This window comes from Netta rufina (assembly GCF_964035555.1).
Source record: "Netta rufina genome assembly, chromosome: Z".
Lineage (NCBI taxonomy): Eukaryota > Metazoa > Chordata > Aves > Anseriformes > Anatidae > Netta > Netta rufina.
The window spans coordinates 78,863,512-78,891,402 of NC_140126.1; the positions used below are offsets into that span (position 1 = coordinate 78,863,512).

Consider the following 27,891-nt stretch of genomic DNA (forward strand, 5'->3'; position numbering starts at 1 on the left):
TGCCTTCTTTATCACTGGAGACCTGAGGATGTGCCTCCAGCACTGGAAGGCACACTGATTGACTACGCAACTTAGAAAACGTTTACATGCTAACAGCTCATACGTAGCTAGGGATACCTAGCACATAATGCAAGATGAGCTATTGATAAGAAAGTTGGGAAAAGGGGCTTGCCTTCTCCAAGGGAGGCCAACATCATGGCTCATCTCAATGGCTGTCAGGTTGGTACTTCAGTGTCGTGGTTTAACCCGACCGGCAGCTAAACACCACGCAGCCGTTCGCTCACCCTCCCCCCTCCCTCTCTGGGACGGGGGAGAGAAATGGAAAGTGAAGCCCGTGAGTTGAGATAAAGACAGTTTAATAAGACAGGAAAAAAAAATAACAAAAATAATAATAACAATAATAATAATGATGATACAATGGGGATAATACGAAAGTAATAATAGTATGTACAAACAAGTGATGCACAATGCAATTGCTCACCACCCGCTGACCGATGCCCAGCCTAACCCCGAGCAGTCCGGCCCCCTCCCCCCGGCTAGCCACCCCTATATATTGTTTAGCATGACGTCAGATGGTATGGAATACCCCTTTGGCTAGTTTGGGTCACCTGTCCTGGGTCTGTCCCCTCCCAGCTCTTACTGCACCCCCCAGCCTGCCCGTTGGCAGGACAGAGCAAAGGCTGAGATGTCCTTGGCTTAGTATAAGCACTGCTCTGCAACAATTAAAGCATCGGGGTGTTATCAGCACTCTTCTCATCCTAAGCCAAAACACAGCATTCCACCAGCTACTAGGAAGAAAATTAATTCTGTGCTAACTGAAACCAGGACATTCAGTCTTAGGACTTCCTTTTTCGGAAGACAGGGATTCTTAAACAGCTGATATATCATAGCGAGGGGGGGCAAAGGGAAGAAGATGCTGATTAGGGACTTTCTTTAGCATCAGCAAACGGGAACAGAAGATATGGCTGACCCGCAGAAACCATGTCAAAAGGAGAGGATATGGTGTATCCCCAGCCTGGGAAAACCTTCTCTACCCCCTTTGCAAAAGCAGTCAAACAGCACATATATATATATATATTTTTCCCCCCCCGAAGTGTTTTCAATCACAAGCTCAGCCACAGAGACTGGACTAAGCCGCCTGGGTTTCTTTGTCAGACCAGGGTGGACGTCGATCTCACTCAACTTCAGAGCCTGCTTGGTCATCTCCCTGCCTGGCATGTTTGTAAGGACTGAGGAAAGGCAGACAAAAGGCTCTCTCCGCAGGTGACAGAAGAAGGCTACGACACCACCCTGAGACTAGCCATCTGCAAAGCATTCGGGAGGTAAGGGACAAACCCCAGGCTAGATACATAAGTTACTGAAGTGCTCTATGAGTTTGCATATTACACAGTGCTTGTGTACACAGAATTACACAAAGCTTGGCTAGAGCGGGGCATGCCTTTCCCCATGGCCACCCTTGAACTGGGCAGTTGCCAATGTGCATAGACATGCCCTTCCATGACTATTTGCTGAGCTGGGGGTCTAAACATCCAAGGCAGGAGAGCCTGGTATTGCATGGAGGGAACACATCTGAGCTCCTCTCCACTCACCGCATCCATCTGCCACCAACTGGCCTGTCAAAACAGTGGGGGCACCCTGAACTGCTGCATGAGGCAAAACATGGCAGCAGTGGGGGCTGTGTGCTGGCGAGTGAGGAGCTTGGTGCCCAGGTCTGGGCAGCCTTGCCTGTGAAGCTGCTGGTGAACAGCCTGCACAAACTGGTGATAGGTGCCTACCACATCCACAAGTGCGGCCCTGAGCTCCTGCTGCCTCTGCCTGCACAGCTGGCAGTGTGTCACCTGGAAGCAGGCCACTGCCAGCTGAACAAGGTGCCCAAATGTCACCCTCAAAGCATCCTGCAGCTCTTCAAGTGGCCGCTCTATTTTCAGAAGCTCCTTGCAACTGGACAGCAGGTCCTGGGAGGCTAAGCCAAGGGCACCCTTGCTCTCAGCACCCTGCTCAGCACATCGGTCTTGCAGGTGGGTTGCTTGGTTCCCTGAGAGGTTTCCCACAACCTCCTTGAGCTCTGTAGTGTAGGCCAGGAAGCAGGAGAAGTCTGCGGGGCTCATCTGTGCTTGGTCATTCAGCTGGCTGAGGGCTTGGACATGAGGGTCCCACATAGCCTTGTCCCTAGCGATGGTCACAGGGTAACTGTCCACAGAGGACCCAGGAAGACTGCGGTTGGTGGATGGTGGGGTGGTGAGGGGCTGCAGAAACAAGCTTCACATAGGAATGGTGGTTTCCTGCTCTCCTTCTTCATCAGGCCTGTGAAAGCAGCTGACATAGGATAGCTGACAGCTGCACTTGTCCATTCCAAATTGTGGTGGAGACGTCTTCATCATGGAAAATCCCCAAAATCTGGTCATGATAGGTCCAGAAAGTGCCTGCTCATCCTTCTTTTGGTTAAAGCAGAGGAAGGAGTAATTTGAAGTCCCGTGGTCTCCTGCTCTTTTCTCCAATGAGCCCAAGGGAATTGGGCCTGAGGAGATGGAAAGCCCTTGAGAAGGAGTCAGGGGAGAGTCTTTCTCCACTTCTGTAACCTGTTCTCTGGGAGAAATCTGAACAGACCAGGTCTGTTCGTGAGCAACATTTTCTGTGTCTTTTCTGGACTCCCCTTCATCCAGCCCATGTCTGCTTCTCAGCTCTTTCTCAAAGGGTAGTGTAGCTGAGGATATCTGCATCTCCTTTCTGACAACATCAACCTCTAGGCACCTACTGGTCCTCTGAGAGTCCAAAAGCTCTAGTGGAGCATCTATTCTCTTCTGAGATGGGCTGGGTGATGTTAGGTCTGATCTCGCACCAAATGAGAGCCAGGAGAGGCGAGTTACAACCCCTGAGGTGCTGCTGCAATCTGTTAACAGCTGGGTTGGATCTGGGAAGCCCATGTGATTTTTACTGAGCACTTTCTGTAAGGCTTCCTTGTTTATTTCTTGTCTGTTTTTTGCCTGCAATGAGGCATGGTCACTCTCATAGTCAGCACAGCCATCAAGGTTAGCTTTTCCTTCCTCACAGGGAGCCAGGACAGGCTTCTCCCATGCAGCTTGCTCCCCAGCAATAGGAAGCAGATCCTGGTCCCGTGTCACCCCATGGGGAATGGCCATGCTGGCAACACAGCATGAAGACGGCAGAGTACATTCATTAGCAGGGCAAGTCACCTCTTGGACCTGGAACAGAGGGACATTGCCAGCCTCATGCTTGACTTCCATCATCTCACCCTCCCCTCCCAGTGCTGCTTGGGCCAGCCAATCTCCGATGCTCACACAACTCTCAGCACTTGGCCACCCAGTATTTACCTCCATTGTGGGACTTCCCTGGACAACTCTGCTTTGTTCCCTGGGAAGGTACACGGGTTCCTCCAGGAACAAGAAAGGTGGGTATACAGCACGTGCTGGACAAAGGTCATCCACAGGTATGGCAATGCCTGCACTCTCCTCCCTGTGGTCACCCTGCAGGCGGACAGCTGAAATGGAAGAAACCACCAAATCAGTCACTGACTTTGTTTCCATGGTGTCAGGTTCCATTTCCATCATGTCAGAGGATGGGTTTGTGCTAGCCGTGTCTCTCTGGGCCTGGGTGGCAGCAGGAAGTCCTGATTCTGCATCTTTCTCAAAGTTCTCTGGGGATGGTGGATCTGGGGGCTGAGCAAGCAGTGGTGGTGTGGGTGGCCAAGTGCAGTAGCTCTGCAGGGAGTCTGGTAAAGCCAGTGGGAAAGTGACCTGTGAGGTATAATTGGTTTTCAGAAAAGATCTCCTCTTCCTCAGGCTCTTGGCATATGTCAGCTGCTTCTCCTTTCCATTCTTCTCTCTTGCTGTCTGCCTTGTCATTAGGTTTTCCCCCAGGCTGTAACACCTTGGTTTCTTTAGGATGCAGGAGTTGTCTATACCTTCCTGGGACATTATCTTGTAGGCTGCTGGCAAGGAAAGAGGATGCAAGTCAGAAAATGGCCCCAGGCAGCAGGATACAGATAAACCTACGTAGCGGGCCAAAAAGCTTTTAACTCAAGTCCTACAATTGCAGACATAAGGGTTTGGCAACAGAGCCTGCTTCCTAAGTGCCAAAGGAAAGCCTCTCTTACTGCACCGACTTGGACCAAGCTACATCAAGAAAAATTTATTTGGACCTATGGCTATAAAAACTGAAGTAGAGGATCAGTTATGAAAGGAGCTGGATAGATAATCTCTCCCCTCGCTTACTGAAGTCGCTTGGTCTGACTGTAAATTTGGTGATATAAACAGTACGCTAGAGTATTACCTACAGGAGCAGATTTATTAACACTGAAGAGAAGCCTCAGAAATTCCCAGCCTGGATATTTAGACCATAAAGACACACAGAGATGACAGCTTTGTGCCTGAACATTGTATTGTCACCATGCAAGAACTCAAAAGCCAACACTATTTTAACTACATAAAATGAATTCTTAAGTTCAGTTAGTGCTAGCAGAGCTGGTTAATTCAGAAAACAAGAACCCTCTCCTTGGTGAGAAAATACAATTACAGAGAGCTGTTGCTCAGCCATAAGTCTACCCTCCCCATTTACATAGCGTGCCTCTAACCCCAGAATTTGTTTTGATCTCAGGGGTGCATGGAGCAATGAGCTGTTTTACTGCTTCCAGCTTTCCCAAAACTTGAAGAATAGCAGAGTGAAGGTAGTGCCTGACAGGAATATCTGTCATCAAGGTGTCTGCAAGTGCAAAGGCATATATCTTTCTTGCATTCTGTTTCTGGAACTTGTTACCTTTTCCATCACCAAAGACTCAGCCTATACAGAAGGATGCACAGAACTTACTCCTGCAGCATGATGGCTTCAAGATCAGCCAGAGCCATACTTTGGTATTCTGGAATTCCTCCAGAAACCTGGGGACTTCCCAGAATGCCAAACTCATTTGAAAACCAATTTTTTTTCAGATTGAGTGCTTAGATGTGATGACAAACCTCTCTGCCAAGCTGCTGTTCTGACCTCTATATGCACGTTCACTGACAGCTTTGTAAAGTATTCTTTGATGAAGAGTGGCTTGCAGAGAACGGGTGTTCAAAGGTCTTACAACAGTCTTGGGAAAACTCTGAACAGCTGAAGGATGCTCTTTCCCAGAAGACTGACATGGCAAACAGGCATCACCCTAGCTTAGGAGAAGGAAGGAAGGAAGGTGAGGACAGGAGGTGACCTGCAGTGGGGTGGGTACAGGTTTACCTGCCAGGGTGTCCAGGGGGCTGAGGCTGTCTGCAGCATCATAGAACTCTTCCTCAGAGCTGGTGTCACCAAAGCCTGGGGGTGGCTCCAAAATGAGATCACTCGCTTCTGCTACCTGCTCTGCTCCACAGCGTGCCTCTTCTTGGGCTGACACATCTTTCCAAGGCCTTCTTCCAGGGCTGTGACTGATGTTGCTCTTCTCTACACTGCCTGCAGGGGATACGCTGCAACACAGGCTGTAATAGCCCATGGCATTTCTCTCAGATAGCTTGGTCCCTAGCATAGACACACCTATGTCCACTCCTCTCTCCTCCCAGGGGCTGTGCTCACATCCATGCTCCTCTGCTTCTGGTACCTGCAAGAAACAGAAGAAGTCCCTGCCTTTTGCCCTGCTGGAGCCTTCTGCAGCACAAACAGGAAAGAAACTCTCATCTGAGTTGTTCATTTCGTGTACAGTTGGTGTGTAGAAGTGGAAGAACTCTGGCCTGGAGGAAGAGCAAGCTTCCAACTCATCTTCCTCCAGTGCATCCATTGAGTCACTTGAGCCGCTTGTCTTAAACCCTCGGCTCTCTGTGTTGGCTGAATCTGAAGCCTCAGATGTACTGTCTGTTGTGTTGCCACCTGCATCGTGTTGGTCACTTCCTCCAGCCTGGGGCTTTGTGCTGCTGTCCTTCTCTCGGCTGTGAAGCTCTCCCAGCTCCTTCTCGCACGCAGGAGGGGTGCTGCCGTATGCTGTGGGCATGCCCAAGCAATGCTCTGAGGAGGAATCCAGTTCCCAGGAGTCTTCAGAATCACTGCAGGTTCGAGATTCGTATCCTGTGATTTAAACACATCTGTCAGCCTGTCCTTTGCAGTGGCAAAGAGGAACAGCCAGAAAAGGGTTTACAAACTTGGTCACAGAGTAGGGATTCAAAGCCCAGAGAACTCTGCCTTCAGGTCCTCATCAGTAAACAATGTAAAGATGCAATCTGACCTGCAGGATCATAACCCATAAGTGGAGGCTTGGTCCTTCCTGCCTGCTTTGTCTGCTTTTACTGCAGCACAGTAACACCAAAGGGAGCTGCAGAAAAGCAGCCAGGCAACACGTTGCCTAAAGCCTCTGCCTGCAAACCCTATTAGACTGAAGTTATCCTTACAGGAGACAGGACAGCATGGCAAACAGACTCTCCTTCTCCTGGTCAGCAGATGCTGGCCAGAGGGTAAATTGTTCTGGAGGCTGGTAAAAGCACAAGTGCTCAGTAACAGGTTCAATAGCAGAAACCGCCTCCACTTCTTGGAAATAGATGATAATCATTGCTTCTTTCCCCCTGCCCAACATGTCTGGGGTTCAAGGAAAAATGGCAGTGACACTAAGGCTGATAGTCTCAACATTTTGTAGATGTCACTGTTCATTCCCAGGCTACTGTTCTAGCATGACACTGTTCTTAAGAGGGAATAACACCACCAATACTGCTGGATGATCCACCCACTTTCTCCCCATTCTTTGGCAAATTAACCTTCTTCAGCTGAGACACGGTGCGGTTGCTGTCTTTTCTCTCCCCAAGTAAATATGGAGGCATTCGCATCCACGAACAGTCTGTAGTAGCCAATGATGAGGCAAACAAGATCTTTTGCACTGTTTGATTCCAGCAGCAGAGTCAGCATCTTTTTTTTTTTTTTCCAGTAAGGGAACAGAAAACAACAACGTTAGAACAGGCAAACATCACCTGTACCACAGTCTGCAGGAACATGCGGCACACTGAAAAGACATTTCTTCTCCCCCATATGGCCATAATTGTACAGCATTCTGTTTCTGTATGAAACACAGAGAAAGAAGAGAAATAATTTTTGTTGGGTTTTCTTTGATAGGTCTCGCTGATAAAGCACAGCAAGAATAGTAACTTTTCTTCACTCATTTGGTATTCTTCCTAGAATAGACTCAGAAGGAGAGCTCATAAGCCTTTTGTACTAATGATACCATCAGCTTAATGTCAGATTTAATTAAAAAAAAAAAAAAAAAAAAAAAAGACAGTGTGCATGACTCCCCCCTTTTTCTCTGTCCCTGATGCAGCCACATGCTGGCTACCACAAGAGCACCACTTACCTTCAGATCCTGTAGGTAGATTTTTACCATGCTCACTTTCTCAGACTCCTCTGTAAGCTCCACCCTGCTGATGTTTGCAAACTCTGCCAGACTTGTTATGATGTTTAGCTTGCTATTGATAATCTGGCTCACCCCATACTTGGCACCCACCAGCAATGCAACGTATGATTCTCTGTCCTGTAGCTGTAGGGAGAGAGGTTGAATCTTTAGCTGAAATCAAAGCAGGAACCCATTTGCCTGTGCTGGGCAGGGACTCCTCAGCCACCCATTCTTTTGTGGTATCTTTTAACACTGGACTCCCTTTACAACTGGACTCTAGCCAGCTGCAAAGGGAGCCCCTTGTTACTTACAGGCCGTCAGGTCACCTGCTCCTGGCCGTTCTCTTCTCTGACTTGGGGACCGCAAGTTTCCCTGTGCCCCCAAGGCAGGTGGCCCCAGAGGTGCACCAGGCATCTAACAGATCCAAAGAGGTGGTCAGCAGCAGCTTGCTATCAGAAATGTCACCTGGCTGGCTGTGCCAGATAGACCTAGTAAGACCTACTGGAGCTGGCCAGAAACTTCAAGAAGGTGTTTTTTGGACCCACCTATACTGCTCAGCACTCCATGAACTGTTTGTGGTCCATCATTCATTACAGATCCACATGGGGAGAGGCAACTAGCCAAGAAACCTCTTGCCTGAACAGAATTCTTTTTTACAGAAAGGTTTAAGATTGGCCAAAATATTTTCATAACAGTTGTTTTTTGAAACATGCTCAGATCTTAATCTTTGAATACCTTTTGACATTCAAAACATGGACAGATTTCATCTGATGGGCCAGTCACAAACTTCAATTAGGAAACTATGCATAATTATCAGGTAACTGTTTTGTTATTGACTTCAGTGGAGCTACGCTGAGTTACCCTTGCAGACACCCTGGCCAATATCTACCAAGAGGTCCCAAGGAGGGGAAGAGTGGTATTATACTAGAGCTCATTGAAACAGCATCAGCAGAGCCAATATTACATTTTCTACAAGCATCAAAGCAAAGACATGGAAGAAGGCTCAGCTGCTAGTCTTATGTCAACAGTGTAGAACAATATTTAAATATTCTTGCTTTAGATAGGGTTTGCTTTGGTTTAGAGCTGATCTTGTTCACTGGTGGAAAAAAAGGGTAAAACTACTTCTTGTGTCCTGGATTTCCAGTTATTGTCCAAGTATACTGCACGGAAGATGCACAGAGGAGGCACTGAGACAGCATATCAAACCCCAATTACATTGATAAATAGCACTCGTACCATCAGGGTGGCATTAAAGATCTTCCCATTGTACATCTTCAGGTCACTCAGGATTTGTAGGTAGTTCAGACGCACTTGGACTGCTGCGAGCATATGCTTTATTTTGCAAGACAAGAAACATTGTTTAGAAACATGACGGAGAATAAGATTCGTCAGCTAGCCTATTGGCTAGAAGACATTCTTTTCATACAGGACACAGTATTTGACCAACACATAAAGCTTGCTTTCCATATGCAATAAATCTGAATAGGACCATACTATATTACCACAATTACCATCTGACAACTGCACAAGCAAACTGCATCACAACACACTATATGGGGAAATTAGGGTGCATATGCTGCAGAGATTACAAAATGAAAATACAAGGGGAGAAAAAAAAAAAACACAACAAGCAGTCACATAGAGAAGAGACCCACACAGGAAAGACATGCCCTCTTTGGCCTTGAGAAATGCTGCCAGTATTCCAGGAGGCACCTCAAACCCAGGCCACGCATACTACCTTCTGCCGAGGGTCCAGCAGGATCTGGTTCCGCTTCATATGGTAGCTGATGGCTTTCTTGATATCCTTCCCTCTCATGTTTCGAAGCAGAGTTGGTGAGATGAAGTTTTCAATTCCCCAGTCTCTCCTGACAGAAAGACAGGAAGGGGAACAAAAGAGGTCCCAACTGTGCTGTCCCACAGCAACAAGAGAACATGCTGAATGGCAGCCAGCTGATGGGGCTGGAGGAACATGTGGTCTCATGTAAAACGCCTGTTTTTCCACTGTTACGCAGGTAACAATCTAAAAGGTCAGTAAACATATTGGTCTTGTCTGTCCTTGCTACGCGCAGGATGAAAACTGTCTTTACTTCGGTTACAAGATTACCATGTTTCAACATCTCTGGTCCCCTACACCTAAAAATTTGTCACATCTGTTTTGCTGAAAGGTTTACTCAACTGAAGAATTAAATATCCATCAACTAAGAACGGCATACTTGTCTGTACTTGCTTCTCACTCTCCACTGACTACATATGGTCGAGTATGTCTGGCTGTACACAGGGAATTAGTGGCACTGTATAGGGTGGTTTTGGCTCTGTGGTGCAGTTACAGCACAAATGCCAGTTACTTAATGATTGACCCACGACAATTTCTTAAAGCAGGGCTGGTCTTCAGGGAAAGTTTGATTTAACATCACTGGCAGGCAGCACAGCACACCTGCTGGTTTTTCTGTAGTTTTCCAGATCTTATTATTTCGCGTAAGGACTGAAATTAGGTATTTCTGGGAAAGTTCTGGTGGGTGAATGGATGTAAAGTACTGACTGTGAAAAGTTGGTGATTATTCTCTCTCCAAATTACAGCTTGTGTATTTCAGTATACTGGCAGAAGCAGCCTTAGTAAGCACAATTAAGCAGGAGATTTGCAATTTGATGTCCCTCCTGAACCAGAATCTCTGCCTGGTTAGGGAGATGCTCAGATGTTATCATACCCATACTATTTAGGCAACTCACCAGGTTAAAGACAGGGAGGCTCAGGAAGCTAGCTTCCTTGCGTTAAAACACCAGGCAAAATGAACAGAGTGTAGTCTCTTTGGGTCAGAAACAGTCTCCTAACCGGAACTAAACACTAGGCAAACATAGAGATGATGACACTATTTTTTCCAGGCTTACTCACAACGTAACACAGAAATTTTCGAACTTACTCAATGTATTTCAAGGATACTTTCTGTGGGTGAGCACAAGCATAGATTCTCTCTTGTATGTGTAGAGCAGCCAGACGTAACGCCACACTGCATTTCATTTCCACAGCAAACCTTTCCTGAAGCACATCGCTGCAGCTCTGGAACAAACTCAGCTCAGTTAGCATGATGTCACTATTACAAAGCTCAAAAAGAAGTCAGGATAAGACCTCCTATATGACTAGTATGGGCCAAATAGAGGAAGTCACCCAGCTCATTTCATTGTCATTCTGTTAAAAAGCCAAGCTCGCAAACTGATTTAAGAATTTACTGCAAGTTCAGTACAAATGCTTTATTCTTATATGCTCTGCATTTCATATTCACATAACTGAACTGGCTTAAAGCATGCTTCAGCATCAAGAAGAAATGAGTACTGGATGGGAAAAGATCCAGAATTATGAAATGCCTCAATTTCACCTGCAGGTAAAGATATTCGAAGGCAACTGGGTCTTCCTGCAGGAGGTCTAAGGGATCCTTTGGGACAAAGCAAATTCTGAAGAGGCACCGGTAGTCGTGGGATTCTCTTTTTTGGACCACCTGCAATGGACAAACAGCATCATGCCAGAACAACTGGTGCAGTCCCTCCATACATGCATACTGAGCACCTGGCTCATATGAACTCACAGAAATCATTCAAAGCACTGGCAAGTGGGATGGCTGCAGATCAGCCACTGTCCTTAGCAAACACGGGGAGATGCTTCTGTATTTATATCTTAGATTCTTTTTCTGGTTTTCGCTTCTTCCTGTGGTAGTGCCCAAACAGCATTTGATAGAACTTTATTAGTATCTACTGATCTCATATTTGTAGCATAAGCATGACAGAGGTTTCAAGGCCATATGAAAATTGCAAAGGGGCAGGTTTCTCTGCTTTAAAGTTTAGTCTTCAGATACAGCAGCCCAAAGCAGACACTTGGATCATCATCATAATTTCACTACAATGTAAAATCCCTAGGTTATATATTAGCATATTTAATTCTGGGCAAATCCAGTAAAAGTTAATCAACAAAATCTACACAGAAATTCTCAGACACATGCTTAAGGGATAGATGGTATTAGCTACCAAACCTCTCTGCATTACAGTGGATCACCAACCAGCAAAGCGTCATGTTCATACTGTTGACTCACAAGTAGACTCATTCTCCCACATAAGATTAGCTCAGAATTACTAACAGAGCTAGCAACATATTTGTTTCCTTGCTAGGAGCTTGATCAAAGTTGTTGTTTGGCTGGGTTAACTCTCTTTGACTATCAAGGAAACTGCAAATGGCTCAATACACAGCTATTTTAAGACAATTTCAACTGATCCTCTGTGTTGATGGGCCTGTCTGATAGGTGGCACAAAACATACTTGTTCCCTGATTGCTCTACGTAATCCAAGCCCTATCAGCCTGTGGGTATTGCTTTGCAAGTTCTCTAAAGGGAGCAAGGCACTTCTGAAAGCTCTGTTTCTCAGGGGGCTCTGGCTAATGCAGTGGTAACACATGCAAAAAGCAGAGAGAAGAGGGAAGCATCTCTCTCTGGAGATGGGGCAAAGCCCATTCTCTTGTGACACCTGCGGAGTTGGGCCTTCTCTGCACCTCACTAGCTACAACTCACTGGTATCAGTGCCCCCTAGCACGGCTGTGGGGCCACGCAAGGGGTTCTCCACACCTGCTCAATGAGCTCCTCCTCATGCAGCAAGTGGACCTTTGCTGCATTGTACTGCTCCTCCAGGGTGAGGGCGAAGTGTGCAATGCTCCGGATAGAGAGCTTCTCCTTCAAGGTGAGAACAATATCCTGGGAAGGGAAGGCACATGGATGGTCAAATAATTATAGTTGTTGATCAATACTAGCACACTCAGGGTAGATGATTCCAGTCAGCCTCTGGAAGCTGTGTGGGAAAGCAATAAAAAAGGCAGCGGCCAAACCCAAGAGTCTCCACAGCCAAGAACAAGCTTGCTGCAGCAACACAGCAGCAGATTTTTTAGTGGTGTTTCACAGTAAACCAGTGCCTTCCTTTCTTCACTGACAACTTCTGAACACAATGATCTAGACCACAGAGGTCTCAAGGTTAGAGAAAGCCTGTAAGTTCATCAGAAGTGGAGGTACAGATGATGACAGACTCTCTGTGATGCCACACGCAAGCTTGGTGGTTAGCTGCTGTGCTATCCCAGCAGGACAGCCAAGCAACAAAAGCGTACATCGGCCAGGCAGGACAGTGTTCAGAGCCACCCATGTCCACTGATGCTATCCAGCGGGCAATGAAGGGAGCCAAAGGAACTGCAGGGGAAGCATGGGAAGAACAGATGAAGGCAGGAAAACACATTATTTTTAGTAGGTCAGGAGGTCAAGGGAGGGAAACTGCAGCTTGCTAAGAGTGCAATAAGATGCAAATCTTCAAGATGTGGTAGGCATCAAATTAATTTCCTAGAATTGCATTGCCTGGGCTGCTTCATGTCCAAAGTTTTTGCATTACGGTTTTTAAGTTTGGTGGTTTTGAACACTTTGTCACCTTCAGTTCAATTGTTTGCTGTTAACCATTCTAGCTTTCTAGAACTCTACAATACTTTTTGAAGAAAGTGAAAAGAACTGGTGAAAAACATTTTTCTCCACCAAACCCCAAGAATTTGAAACCATAATCATTAGTGAAAATCTTACCAAATTTGATGTAATATTTCAGTTATATGAAGAGTTCTGTTGGAATACTAAGCGTCATGGAAATAAATGGGTTTTTGGCAAACAGAAAACATTATGAAAGGCTTGACTAAGTACAAACTGAAACAGAACTCCTTCAATGCATTCAGTTCTCATGGGGTGAGCATAAATATTTGACTTGTATCAGTTTTATGCAAGGATCTCTAACACAACAAAGGAACTTTAGAAAACAATTATTTCAGGAAGTATTTTACACATTTGAGTGTTACTGTGAGGATGCTGGTGAGGGTTTCACTCAACTCCAGTACAAAAAAGGTTGTTCCAGGTTAGAGGTGAGAAACTCAAGTCAAACATGAGGAGCTAATCCATCTTTTAGAAATAAATCCCTTGCAGGTGTACATTCAAATCCTTTTTCAACTCATGCCCCACCTCCTCACTGCCTCCTTGTTTTATTACACTTTTTTCTTTTTATTTGCTCAGCAAATGATTCTCACAAGGTTTGCAGGGACTTCACTGCATGAGTAGACCACAACAGTTTTGTGAAGTTGGGATGAAGCAGACAATAAAATTCTTCTTCAAGAAAATTTTCATTGCATTACAAATAAATTCTCCTTGCTTTGCCCTGAATATTCTTCCAGCCCAATTATCTCTAGTCTGGTCATCACATATCTTTCCACAGTGACTGCACTGCTGCAGGATAATACTTAACACTTAAAAGAAATTACGGCCTGCTATCAATGTCAACGAGCCAAGTTCATTAACTCCAACAGAAACAGTGAGCAATACTGCAGATCAGGCCAGAAAAAAAAAACAGTTTTTAGGCCTCAATCTAAATAAGACAATTATGGAAAGTGTTGTATTAATGGCTTTAGAATCTGGTGCCTTGTACTTTGAAGAGAATAATGGTTAACTCATCTGTGATGCTTCCAAGCACAACTAATCCTAGGGAGGTGGTGCTGCTTTTCATCTCAAGGGGTTCATTGGTTTTCAAGTCCCTGCAGGGAAGATGTTTTCACCAATGCAGAAATGAGGCTGCAACATGGACGTGGGCTTCAAATAACAAGGCAAAAGTGCACTTGCTGAGCTCACACAATACCCACACCTGGACTCCACTCTCCACGTCCCAGACCAGGAAACTTTTTCTCCTTCTCAGGTATGCACATCATCAGTGCTGTATTAAACAACCTTCTCCTCTGCATTTGGTCATGTGGCTTCCTAGGAAAGCAAAGTTTGTGTGGACAGCTGGTGATCTGTCAGTCCTCCAAGCAAGCTGTCTTCTTGCACAACTTCAACCACACTTAACAAAGTTGTAGTGGTCTCCTAGCCAAGCTCCTGTAAGTTCTGTGAAAACCAGTTGCTGAGAAGAAAAAGAACCAAAGTAACGCTTCCCCTTCAGGAAGGACAAGGAAAATCCAGCTTGATCAGCAGCAGTTGACAATCCAATTGGCACCAGCTGGCCAGTGCAACTAAGAGGTTGCAAGTTCCACTACACGCACTGTCGCAACTGGACTGAATAGAGGTGGTGGGAATGAAGACAGATAACCAAGTTACCTTTACGGTAGTGCTTGTCTCAAACCTGAAAGCTTTTGTCTGCCCATTTTCCAAGTATACCTTGAGAACGTTTGGCATACAAAGAAGAGAATTCCCCTGCAGAACATCAACAAAAAAGAAAACAGTAATTAATCATTAGACATTATGCCTCTGGGCACCAGGCTGCTCTGCCTGACACAATACATCCTAGTATAAACCATAAAATGGTCTGGGTTGAAAGAGACCTTTATAGACCACCTAGATCCAATCCATCTGCCACAGGGAGGGGCACCTTCTGCTAGATCAGGTTGCTCAAAGCCCCATCCAAGCCGGCCCTGAACATCTCCAGGGACAGGGCTTCCACAACTTCTCTGGGTAACCTGTTTCAGTGCCTCACTGCCCTCACAGCAGAAAATTTTTTCCTTACGTCTAATCTAAATCAACCCTCTTTTAGTTTAAAACTGTTACCCCCTTGTCTTATTACTACAGGTCTTGGTAAAAAGCCTCTCTTTATCTTTCTTATAAACCCCCATTGAAAATATTGAAAGGCTGCAATAAGGTCTCCTAAGATCCTTCTCCACACTGAACAACCCTCTCAGCTTTTCTTCACACAAGAGGTGTTCCAGCCCTCTGATCATTTTTGTGACCCTCCACTGGACCTACGTTAGCAGGTCTGTGTCTTGCTTCCTGGGCTGAACACAGCACTCCAGGCAGGGTCTCATGAGACCATTGAAGAGGGTGAGAATCACCTCCCTCGATGCCATGCTTCTGTTTATGTAGGTGTGCTGGGTCTGGCTGGGATGGAGCTACCTTTCCTGCAGCAAACCACACAGTGCTGTGCTCTGCACGTGCAGTTAGAACAGCGTTGGTATCACACTAGTGTTTTTTCTATTGCTGAGCAGTGCTGGCTGGACTCCCTCCAAACCCCACAGAGCCACCCTGCTGGGGGTGGGCAAGAGGTGGGAAGGGACACCACCAGGGCAGCTGACCTAAACAAAAGGGATATTCCATACCATACAGCGTCACACTCAGCAATAAAAGGTAGGGAAGGGGAACGAGATGGGGGGATCTCGTTATGAAGACATCTCTCCTTGCAAACAACTGTTACGCTTATTAGGGCCCTGCATCACAGTCTGTGACCGAACATCGCTTACTGATGGAAAGTAGATTTTTTTTTCTTCTCTCTCTGCTTCCACACAGCCTTTGCTTGTTTTTTCCCCTCTTCCTTTTCCTTTTAATTAAATTATCCTTATCTCAACCTGTGACTTGTTTTTCTTTTTTCTTTCCAGCATACCTTCTTCTTGCTTTTCTTTTGAGTTATGGTGGATTTGGGCTGCCCAGACAGGTAAAACCACCAGAGTGGATATTAGTATATGACTAGATTTTTGCAGGCACACACTGCCAGCTCATATATAATTTTTCATCCACTAATATCCTCATATACTTCTCCATAGGGCTGCATTCATCATCCAGTCTGTTCTGATTGGTGATTGCCCCAATTCAGGTGCAGCACCTTGCACTTGGCCCTTCTGAACTTCATGAGGTTCACATGGCTCCACTCCTCAAGCCTATCAAATGAAAATCTTTCTCTACTTTTACAACTGTCTTTTATGGCACCACTTATTCTGTAAGTATGTTCCCAGGACAGAGCAAGGGAAGGAGAGCCTAACAAATACCTTTGCCAGGTATCTCCGGCTAGTTCAACAGCTGCACATGGCCCAGATATGCCCACTGTCTGGTTCCCACATAGCATAGGAAGACCTGACAGATACAGAAAAGCTGAGAGCTATCCTCCCGCCTTATCAGAGAAGGAGAAATGGCTGTCAGAAAAGACATCTTCCTGTTACTGGGCACTAACCTCCCACTCTGACACTTTCCTCCCACTGGCAGCAGCCATGCCTTCAGCTCGAGACATACTTAAATCATCCATGCTACCAAAAAAGCACCTCCCTTGAATGCTCTGTGAAAGAACTGGGAACATATTATATTCTTTCTGGAGCTGTCTAGAGTTCTTCCTTTAGTAGAGGTTATTTGCACCTTCCTTCTTGTTTTCAGCCTTGTTCTTGTTCTTCTTCCGTCCTGAGAAAGCTTACTCCTCCATCCTTGGACTTGACATTCAGCACATGTTTATGTTCTCGAAGCAGCATATTCCTCCAATTTTAAAGCAGTTCATTCTACTTCTCACGACATTCCCAAGGTTGAAAATGGCATTTTGAAGATGACCTCTCTTATGTTTCATTTGCTGTGCAACACCTTATAAATCTCACAACCTTAATTGCTTTTGATAGTGAGTCCATATGCCATGTAAGTACCACAAGTAAGAATATAAAGACACTTCTGAATTTTGTTCCTTGTTTCTCCACTGCCTGTTTTGTTGGGTTCAAACAACTTACAGTCACCACTGAGAAAAATGAGCAAACATTGCCACTGCTCCTGAGCACAAGCTCTAACTCTTTCATGCTAAGTAACATGAACACATCACATTTTTGACAGCCTTTGCTTCCTCCAAGAATTTCAGAAAAGTTGTGCTGGTTTACATCTAATCCAATATTTTTCTAGTAGCTCCACATATTGTCATATTAATATCACCTTGTACAGCCAGAACTTGAAATCTATATATAAATTCTCATCTACAGTTTAAGTATCATCACTTTCCTGGTCAGATCCAATTAGCTGACCAGAATATCCAAGATGGGATTTCTCTCCTTTCATGCAGGCTCTGATAGACTACTACAAATTCATTCTGAAAGCCTCACCTATTGCTTAAGCCTGTACCCCTCATGTTTTGTCTGGTACAAGCTTGATTTACTCCAGATTACAGCTAGGCCCACAGGTTCTAGTAATGCATTGACTGATGCTGACTTCATGATCCTGAGGGACCTGACTCTTGCATATCATTCAGCTGTATGGAAATACGTACTGCGCTCGTAACATAAAATGGAGGCTGGGTAGTGCTGAGGCTCATCAACAATTTATGTTTCTAAACATAATTGTTATGTTTCAGGTTTCAACTGCAAAAGGCAGCTTCTGGGTTCCTTCCAATTGCCATAGAGATAATTTAGTCATCAGCATTAATGCTCCATTAAGATCATAAGAGTGGTGTATTTACTGAAACAGGAGTCTGCAGTTTTTCAGGGCCACGATACATTTGGCCAGGGCCAGGAGGAGATAACCCAGGTACTTTGGCAGAGAAAGAACCAGCACTGACAGCAGGATTCACCTCTTATCTTTAGGGTTAGGATTTGTCATGCCCAAACTTTAGTCTAGGTTTACTACGGAGAGAATGGCAATTCAAGAGATGACTAGTACATCCCTTGGTGGCAGTGTCACAGCTGTCTAATGCTTGCATAAAGTTTACTTAAACTTTAAGTGGCAAAAGGATAGAATTAGCACATGCAGATATTTTTCATTAGCCCTAATAAGAAAATGAAAGATAAAGCCTTCTGGAGATGCCAGCACTTCACCGAGGAGCACAGGAAACAAGATGGGACCAAATGCCTGGATGAAAATCCAAGTCAGACAAGCACAGTGAAGGTACAGCCACTCTGTGGGTCCTGGCCATGTTGACCCAGCCCAGCATGGGACCCATTTCTTCTCAGCACACAGTGCTCACAGTGCCCATGTGCAGCCATACCCCACTGACCTGTGTGTGTCCATTCACCAGCACTTCCTCTGCAAAACGTACTTTCACAGGGTTTGTTTTCAGCCTTGCCCTCTTCTCTGCAGTGAGGAACGATGACTTAGGCCCACCCTGAAAAGATAACAGCACTCAGTTGGCAGCTTGGCCTGTTGTACCTATGCACAGAAGGAGCAGCCCACAGTATAGTCATGGGTGCAATCACAGCCAATGCTGCTTCCACCACACCACCTCGCACCTACAGAAGCGGGAGACGTTAGGAGCCTCTCATCTTCCTGCACAATCCAGGCATGCTGCAGGATTTCAGACCTATCTGGGCAGTCACTGAGCCCAAACCCAGCTGCCCAATAACAAGTGGACAAACATGCAACACATACTGTGCACAACCAATTTCGCTACATATTTGTACAGTTACTGTGTTTAAGCATCTGCCCAGCTCTTGCAACGAAACCAGGATCCTGCAGAAAACCTGTTAACCCAACAGCTGGCTTGTGATGGGTATCAACACAGGATACCATAAACTGTCACACACAGAGTGCTTGAAGTCATAGACGAAAACTCTTCTATCAGCATATCACATGAACACAGCAGTGTATGTAGCACTGATGCAATTTCTAGAGCATACTGACCTATTGCAAGTGTTTTAAGAAAGCTGCAAGGCTAAAAAGACAACTTGATGTCATCGTGCTGCTGTCACATAACCACAATTTCACCATGACACTTTCACAAGAGATAACATGAGCTTCGGAACCGGAACCACTAGGTTTTTGTACCAATAGGTCCTTCCTCTTGTAAACCATGATATTCCCTACAGAGATGCCAACAGGTGATCAGAGACAGCATCTCTTAGTATCCACCCAAACAGCTTCCAGGTGGAGCACTTATCACAGTCTCAGCAGAGGCACAAATGCCTCCCAGCCTGCCACAGAATCATCTTACTCCAAGCGCATTTGGCAAGGACAGAGGAAGAGAGGTGGGCAGGAGTCTCTGTGCCCTGCCAGCAAGTCCTTCTAGAGACTGCCAGGGCACAGAGAGCATCATGCCCATCAGCTACTCCCAGGAAAGCCTGGACCATCCTGTCTGGCATGGCCAGAGCAGCCACGTCAGAGGGTCTGATAGCCATCAGTGGGACTTGTTACCTCTCAGCTCTAAGCACAGCTGCCTTCAGAGTGGGGCAAGAGCCAACCCCAAACCCAAGAGATAAGCTGTGGCTGTACTTGGAGGTGTCCTTAAAGTGACCTGCAAAGGAAAAGACAAAAATGGATTTGTGTCCCATTTGCTTCTAAAGCAATGCATAAAGGCCTGTGAAGGGTTTTTCCAAATCTCATAAAGGGTTTTTCTAATCTCTTTTTCTCTGAAAAGCAGTTGCATTTCCCCTTGCTGGCTGACATTCAAGTCTTGTACATCTCTCATTTATCTTTTATCTCCAAAGCTAGACCAAGCATTGGCAAGACTTACTGATGTACTGGACATGGGAAATCAAATTAATAAAAGACAGGAAGCCACCACTAACGGGATTTGCCTAACACTTTTCTGTTACTTTGGCTTTGTGCACATCTGTTCAATGCCAACACCTAGGAGACTTTGTGCAGGAAAAAGGTATTTAGGAGGCTTTGTCTTTAGTGCATTTTCACTGAACTGTCAAGAAACCTCATTAACCTTAAGCCTGAGAGCTCCAGCAACAATTCTGAAGGAAACCAAACATTTTTCTTTTTTCAAAGAACAGAGCTAAATTTAAAAGTCCAAACAATCAAACGAAAATAACTTCCCAAAATGCTTTGCTAGAGGGAAAAAAATTATCTCCTACAGGCCACTGTCATACATCAAAAGAAGCCAAAAAGCACACAAACCCAATTTTGTCCTTGCTTTGCAGCTCAGCTTTTACCCACTTTGAAATCTATGTTGGCACACAATTTATGCTGGCAGTACACCCCTGCTGGTGATTTTTACACTGTAGGAATGGGCAACCAGCACTAAAGTTTGCACTAAAACTTGGCTTCTCTTCCCAAAGTAGGATCAACACCCAGGTCCCAGACCTTCCTAGAGATAGATCAGGGAAGCACAACCCAGCCGGCACAAGCAGGCTTGCTTGCTCAGGAGAGAGATGGAAGAGTAAAGAGCAGGGGAGGAATTTATAGGCCAGCCCTTTGCTCAGCTCAGTCACAGGGCCTGCTGAACTATCAAGGGGAAATCCTCAGGTGATTAGTACTGAATCCTCAGGTGATTCAGTACTGAATAGGCAGGCAGAGCCCAGAGAAAAAGGGATAAACGTTTTCCCACAGTCAGAAGGAGTGCTAGAAAGCACCCGAGGCTTGAGAAAAACTCAAGAGCTTTAAAGGAGCACTGAGGGTGAGGACAGGGTGGTGGGGGGGGATTCCACAGCCTCAGCGTTTGCCTTACAAGTCCTGGAGTGTAGAAGGCTTCCTGACCCCTCTGGGGCCAAGACAGCTGTGGCACGTGGGTAGCACCCATGCTGCTCCTGGCAGGCTGACACGAGACATGGCATGCTGGGTGAGATGCCTGTGGCCTTGGGGGAGGCCTCCCCATGGCCATGCCCTCCTGGCTCACAGGCGGCTGATGCAGAACCATGGCCAGGCACCTCCTGAGCCCTTCTCAGGATGCCTCTAGCTCCAAGTCACTCACTGAGCCCCCCGCATGGGGCAGATTCTGTGGGGGCTCTTGCCCCCTGACCAGGGGAGCTGTGAGGCATTACCACTGATTATCCCTAGAAGCTCTTCAAAAGGCACAGGTGTGCACAGTAGTTCCTTGCAGCTCCCTCACAGCTTCGGCCAAGCCCATGCATCCTGCAAGCCACCCCATCCGCCCCACCTTCCCAGGGCTGCCCAGGATGGGAAGCACAGCTGCTGAGAGTGCTCGAGAAGCCATTTACCGACGTGCTGCGCAGGACGGTTAGGAAGAGCTCGTCACCAGCCTCCCTGTAACAGAGACAGATGCAATCAGCCAGGGTCAGCAGCTGCTCGTACCGTTGTAAACCCTGGTGAAAGTGGGTTCCCACACTTCCACTCTTTGCCCCCGTCCCCTTGTCCGGACAGGGTGAACAGGACCATACCTGATCATGTCAGCCACCCGTTCAATGGACATGTCCTCTACCATGGTGGAGTTTATCCGGAGGAGCTGGTCACCTGGCAGCAGCTTCCCATCAGCAGTGCTCCCTGTGGACAATTGGCACACTGTTAGTCATGGACTGGCAGACCTCCTTCCCGGGGGATGCACACTGAGCTCTCCTCTTCCCACCCACCACCCGCTTGCCTCAGCAACTCCCTCTGTGTGGCAAAATAAAAAGGGGCCAAGAGGCTTGGGGCCCTGATGTGAGCTGGTACACTCAGCCTGTATTCACACCACCTAGCCTGGGCTGCTCTCTGGCCACCAAACCTCTTAGCAACCCTCTTGTGCATGCCTTGTCCATTGTCACAGTGCATTATATAGCACTCACAGGCACTGTGTGCCTTGGGCATAGTGGGGATGTTCATAGGATCTTGGGAGGCCACAGGATGACTGAGAGGGATCACCAGACTGCCTGCTACACCTCTCCCTGGGAAAGAGAGGCTACGCTCCTGGCATAATGATGGCCCTTGGCCACCCAGGAGAGCATGGAGGTCTTTTCAACCACACTGGTTGCTGGGAAGACCCACAAAGAGGTTTTCTGAAGACTAACAGCCACAGGACCCAAGAGGCTACAGAGCAGGCAGACTTCTGGTCTGAAGAACAGAATTGTGCAGGCAGCCCCTGGCTCCATTACCACAAGCCTACTGGTCAAGGTATTTTATTTCTCAACCAGACAGGTTTGCCCACATAGCACACTAGCACCCAGCACCCTGGCACACAGAAAAACACAGAACACAAAGACAAAGGGTTGGAATTAAACACAGGACTTTTAGCCATGGCCAAGACTTAAAAGGACAAGTTTCTCTGTGTCTGTTTTATTAAAACACTGATGCTTTCAGATTAGGAAAAAAGAAGAGCCTAACAAAAACCACTCCATCTACACTTTTTACCCTTGAATATTCAGCTAATTTAGTCACAGGTTTCACATGGGGGGATGTCACAGCCTACATAGCCTGCTGGAGTCAGAGCCCAGACCACTCTTCAGCTACCTTTCCCACACCATCTACCTGTCCAGCTTGGGCAGTTTTTCCTCTGGCTGTCAGACTGTTACCAATGGGGGTACAAAGCAAGATTTTTGTGTATCTATTAGGAAAAACAAACAAACAAACAAACAACAAAAAACACCTTAGAAGCAGAGTTATGTCCCTTCTTATGGGGAAGAGTTGATTTGCTCGACCTAAGCAGAACTCCAGCTAGACTGCCTGTATCTAGCAGTGATCCTCTCTCTATTACAGGGCATTAAGCCCAGACAGCATTTTCGGCAACAGGATCTTACTGCAGAGTAAGAACTGTAAGATTAGATAAAATTCTTCCTTGGCATTTCAAATTCAACTCCAAAAAGAACTTTTCTTTCAAACAGCTTTTTGTGTCTCTCAAGATCAGCTGTGTCTGAGTGCAACCAAACAATTCATGGTGAAGCTGGCACTGTTTTAGATTTCCTCTGTGCTGTGAGAAATCAGACAGATGTTCAAGCACTCTGCATGTCACGGGCACACAGGCTTTCTCTCTTCAGAGATCAAGGTTCACGTGCTAACCATAGGCATCTGGCAGAAGTTTATCACAAAGGCTATCTGGGACAGCTCAGGCTTCTCACACATATGCTTGTAGGGAGAAGAAAATGGTGCTTACCTGCAGTGACAGATGCAATTGTAAGAGGAAGGTTTGGGCAAATCTCAAAGCCATAGTGATGGAGGACCAAGTCTTTGTACACCGTGACAGTGAGCCTGACATGGCTGGCAGGCTGGCCTCTGCCATCCGTGGTGGCATTTGTCACAGGCAGTCTGCCACTGTGAGACAAGAAATTGGTGATTAATTAAGATATAGTCAGAAAAAATGTTATTAAAGGGGCTTAGATTCCACAACCCCCTGATTTCAATGGGCTGCACAAATATACATAGAGGTCAGAACTCTTTTGGGTACCCATGGGAGTCTCCATGGTGGGCAGGCCAGCAGTGCTCCCCTGGGCTCCAGGGAAGTGTGAAGATAACAGGCCAGCAGTACCAGGCAGTTGCAGCCACAACTCTTTCAGCCACCTCAGTCCAGTGGTTGCATGGAAGGAGAAATCCAGGTGAGCCCCACAGCAAGCCCTGACCTCCATGGGTCCAAGCAACACCTTCACCCAGCAATGTGGTGAGAGAATTTGCAGCTCTCAGCTCCTGCCAGGATTCCATCCAGTTTAATTTTGATTCACAGACCTTAGAAAAGCAAAGCAGATACGGGCCACGATCTCTTGCAAATGCAACACTGCCTTGTCCTTAAGACCTGGGCCAATGGCAAGACACAAGAGTTACAAGCCCATCTTCAAGAGAAGCACATTTCACATTGAACAGTATTGTGTTTCTGTAGGTATGGTTCACAAAATAGGAATGGGTGAAAGAAGGAACATTTGGCCCACTTGAAAATGAGGGAGATGCTTGAAAACACTGCTTATTTCTATGGAATGCAGTATGCATATTTTGAAGGAACTGTAACACTGAGCGAGAACTGCGACCTATGACTCTCCACATTCACTGGAAACAAGCTTGTGCTGTCTCTGATCAAAGCTGATCAACAAATACAATGTTTACCTGGACGCACCATCCCGGGAGCGATGAAGCCATTTCGCTACCATTTGCTCTATTCGACATGCTTTACGTGTCTGGATTAAGTTAGTCTCCAAATCTTCCATTTATCTGAAAGTGACAGAAATCACAGGAAAAAAAAATCATAAAAGATAGAAAAGTCTGAACAGTGCCTAGAAGATTTAACACCACCAACTCACAACTCCTGTTTCCCGTGCCTGCACTTTTGTTTTGTCCAGAGTGGTGGTTATACTGCATTAAATTCTCATAGCAGAGAACAACCTAGTAGTCTCTGCAGTCCTTTCTCAAGGTATCTGGATCCTGCAATTTGTTCTCTCAGAAAGGGAAAACCGAGCTTTCTTATGACTATGGGAAATGCCTGGGACCTCCAATTAATGTGGTCCTGCCCAGGACCACATCCAGATGGTTTTAAATATCTCCAAAAAGGGAGACTCTAAACCCCTCTGGGCATCCAGTGCTACTACTGCTCAGTTGAAAAGTGTTTCCTGATGTTCACTGGGAACCTCCCGTGTTTCAGATTGTGCCCACTGCCTCTTGTCCTGGCACTGGGCAGCACTGAAAAAGATTCTGGCTCCATCTTTGCACCCTCCATTCAGGTATTTATACATATTGAGATTTCCTCTCAGGCACTCTGTTTTCCAGCCTGAACAGTTTCAGCTCTCTCAGCCTTTCCTCATAAGACAGACGCTCCATTTCCTTTATTGTTTTCATGACCCTTTGCTGGATATTCTCCAGCAGCTCCATGAATGCCCTGGGGAACACAGAACTGGACACAGCGCACTAGGTGTGGCCTCTCAAGTGCCGGAGAGACAGGAAGGATCACCTTCCTTGACCTGCTTGGCAATACTTTCTTTCTCTAATGTAGCCAAGAGTACAGGTGGCCTTCTTTACAGTGAAGGCTCATTGCTGGCTCATGTTCAACCTGGCGTCCACCAGGCCCCCTAAGCATTTTCTGCCAGGTTGCTTTCCAGCTGGGTGGCCCCCAGCATGTCCTGGTGCCCAGAGCTGGTTTTCTCCAGGGGCAGAACTTGGCACTTCCCCTTATTGAACTCTGGGAGGCTCCTAACCCAACAGCACATTTCTCCAGCCTGTAAAGGTCCCTCTGAATGGCAGCATGACCCTCTAGCCTATCAGCAACTCCTCCTGGTTTTGTCATCTGCAAACTTGCTGAGGGTACACTCTGCCCCATCATCCAGATCATTAATGACAACACTAAAACAGGACTGGACCCAGTATTGACCCCTAGTATACAGCGCTAGTTACTGGCTTCCAACGTGAACTTCCAACTCTGGGCCCAGCCATTCAGCCAGTTTTTGGTTCACCTCACTGTCTGCCCATCTTACCTGTACATCAGCAGCTTCTCTATGAGGTTCTCATGGGGGGCAGTGTCAAAAGCCTTAAAAAGTCCAGGTAGATAATGCCCACTGCTTTCCCCTCATCCATCAGGTTGGTCATTTCATCATAGAAGCTTATCATATTAATGAAGCATGACTTCCCCAATGTGTATCCATGCTCGCTCCTGCTGATGATTTTCTTGTCCTTCAAGAATTGACCCTTGACTGCCTTCGGAAGGCAGATAACTAGTATATCACCTCATTGTGAGGGGTTTCCTGGGATTAATATAACCACAGAAATTAAACGTAGAGCAGTAAGGAAGCAGAAAACTGAGTGGCCAGTGCAAGCTTCTGCACATAGCTCACAAACTTAAATTGAGTTCATAAATGATCTCAAATGAATTTCTCTAAATGAAGTCCATAAACTTAAACCTGTCTCTGGTAAAACTGATCTAGAGTACTGATGTCTACTAATGCTAGAACTCTGAACATATGTGGTTCCAGAAATAATCAGTGAAGTGAATGGCTCATTCTGGACCTTCTAATTAAAAGTTCTAGTTAAGCAATATGAAAATGGTCACTCAGCCAACCTGTTCCTTGTGCTTATACCTCCTACTGTGAAACCTATGGGATGGGGTGTGACACAAGCAACGTGGTGAAAAAGTGCATCTACCAGGGTAGTAAGGAATGACTCCCAACCCTCCAAAATAGGTTCTGTGAAAAAGGTTAGGCAGTCAAAGACCCAAATGAAGTGCTGTTATACACAAATGCACACAGTATGTGGTAACAAACAAGAGGAGCTGATAGCCACTGCCCAGCTAGAAAACTGCAATTTGATTGCTGTCACAGAAACTTGATGGCATGAATCAAATGACTGCAGTGCAGCAAGCAATGGCTATAAACCATTCAGAAGGGATAGGCAAGGAAGGAAAGGTATGGGAAATGCCCTATGCAAAAAATGGAACTGACTGCACAGAGAACAGCAACGCACAGATTGAGAGCTTATGGATGAAAAACAGAGACTAAGCCAACAAAAGAAAATTTGTGGTTTATATCTACTACAGGCCACTCAATCAAGGAGAGGATGCTGAGAGGAGTTCTTTCTTCAGCAACAGTAAATATCATGCTCACAGGCCCTGACCCTGCTAGGGGACTTCAACCAACCTGATATCTGCTGGAAAAGTGGCACACCAAACTGCAAGCAGTCAAGGAGACTATTGTAGTGTGTTGAGAATAACTTCTTAGTACAGATGATGGGAAGACCAACAAGAAGAGAGATGTTGCCAGACCTGTTATTCACCAATGTGGAAGAATTTACGGGACAGCTCAAGACTGCAGGTAGCCTGGCCTGTAGTGAACATGCCCTGGCAGAATTCTCAATCTTGAGCGATACAGGATAGGCAAAAAGTAGAGTTAACACCCTAAACCTCAGAAAGACAAACTTTAGGCTGTTTAGGGGACTAGTTCATGGGATCTCTTGGGAAACTGCCCTAAGAGATGAAAGGGAGAATGAGAGCTGGGAGATATTTAAAGACATTTTTCTTCGGGCACAAGAGCTCTCAATCCTGACATGCAAGAAGTCAGGCAGGGAAGACAGGAGACCAGTTTAGCTAAGTCAAAACCTCTTAGCCAAACTCAAAGCAAAAACAAAGTGCAGAGGCAGGAGATACACATGCTGGAAAGATTACAGAGAGATGGCCTGAGAACACTGGAAGTGTACCAGGAACCACAAGGCACAGATGGAGCAGAACTTGGCCAAAGATGTGAAAAAATAATCCAAAAGTTTCTTCAAGTACACAGGACAACAAAGATAGATAAAAAACTGTGCACCCCACAATGAGTGGTACAGGAGACCTGCCTACAATCAACATGGAGAACTCAACTTCTTTGCCTCAATCTTCACCAGCAAGCTACATCACCCAAGTTGCAAAATCCAAATACAGGTACTTGGAGAATGACATAATGCTGATGCGCCAGGGGAGTTTTAGGTTGGATCTTAGGAAGAACTTCTTTACTGAAAGGGTTGTTAGACATTGGAACAGGCTGTCCAGGGAAGTGGTGGAGTCACCATCCCTGGAAGTCTTTAAAAGACGTTTAGATAGTCTTTAATAGACGTTTAGAGCTTAGGGATATGGTTTAGTGGGAACTGTTAGTGCTAGGTCAGAGGTTGGACTCGATGATCTTGAGGTCTCTTCCAACCTAGAAATTCTGTGATTCTGTGATTCTCAACATTTTTGGAGATGACATCAAGTTGTGTAATGCAGTTGACATGCTGTACAAAGGGATAGCATCCAGAGGGACCTTGGCAAGCTTAAGAGGTGGGCCCGTGCAAACATGAGGTTCACCAAGGTCAAGTGCAAGGTCCTGTGCCTGGGTTGGGACAATCCCAAACATGAATACAGACTTGGTTACAAGTGGATCTTGCAACCCATGAAGCCAGCTACATCCTGGGCTGCATTAAAAGCAGCATGGCCAGCAGGGTGAAGAAGGTGATTCTCCCCTTCTGCTCTTCTCTCGGGAGACCCCGCCTGGAGCCCTGCATCCAGCTTTGGTGCCCCCAGCACAAGAAGGACAGAAACTTGTTAGAGCAGGTCCATAGGAGGGCCACAAGAATTATCTCTGATCGTCCAAAGGGCTGCTCTCATCCTCTAATCTTCTGATGGCTGGAACACCTCTCCTACAAAGACCGGCTGAGAGAGCTCGGGTTGCTCAGCCTAGAGAATAGAAGGCTCTGGAGAAAACTTAC

At 46.2% G+C, this 27,891-nt stretch overlaps 1 protein-coding gene across 1 annotated transcript; it reads right to left on the reverse strand.

The window, feature by feature from the left end:
- Positions 1–1,616: 1,616 nt before the first annotated feature.
- FRMPD1 (FERM and PDZ domain containing 1) lies at positions 1,617–23,897 on the reverse strand (the record flags this gene model as incomplete). The annotated part of the gene is made up of 16 exons (XM_084305604.1): positions 1,617–2,246; positions 3,333–3,949; positions 5,227–6,042; positions 6,723–6,870; positions 7,310–7,492; positions 8,585–8,680; positions 9,087–9,213; positions 10,267–10,403; positions 10,720–10,839; positions 11,953–12,078; positions 14,488–14,583; positions 18,110–18,217; positions 20,994–21,039; positions 21,174–21,276; positions 22,859–23,016; positions 23,797–23,897. 16 exons carry the CDS (start codon positions 23,895–23,897, stop codon positions 1,617–1,619), a joined length of 3,612 nt encoding a protein of 1,203 aa, XP_084161730.1.
- Positions 23,898–27,891: the final 3,994 nt, after the last annotated feature.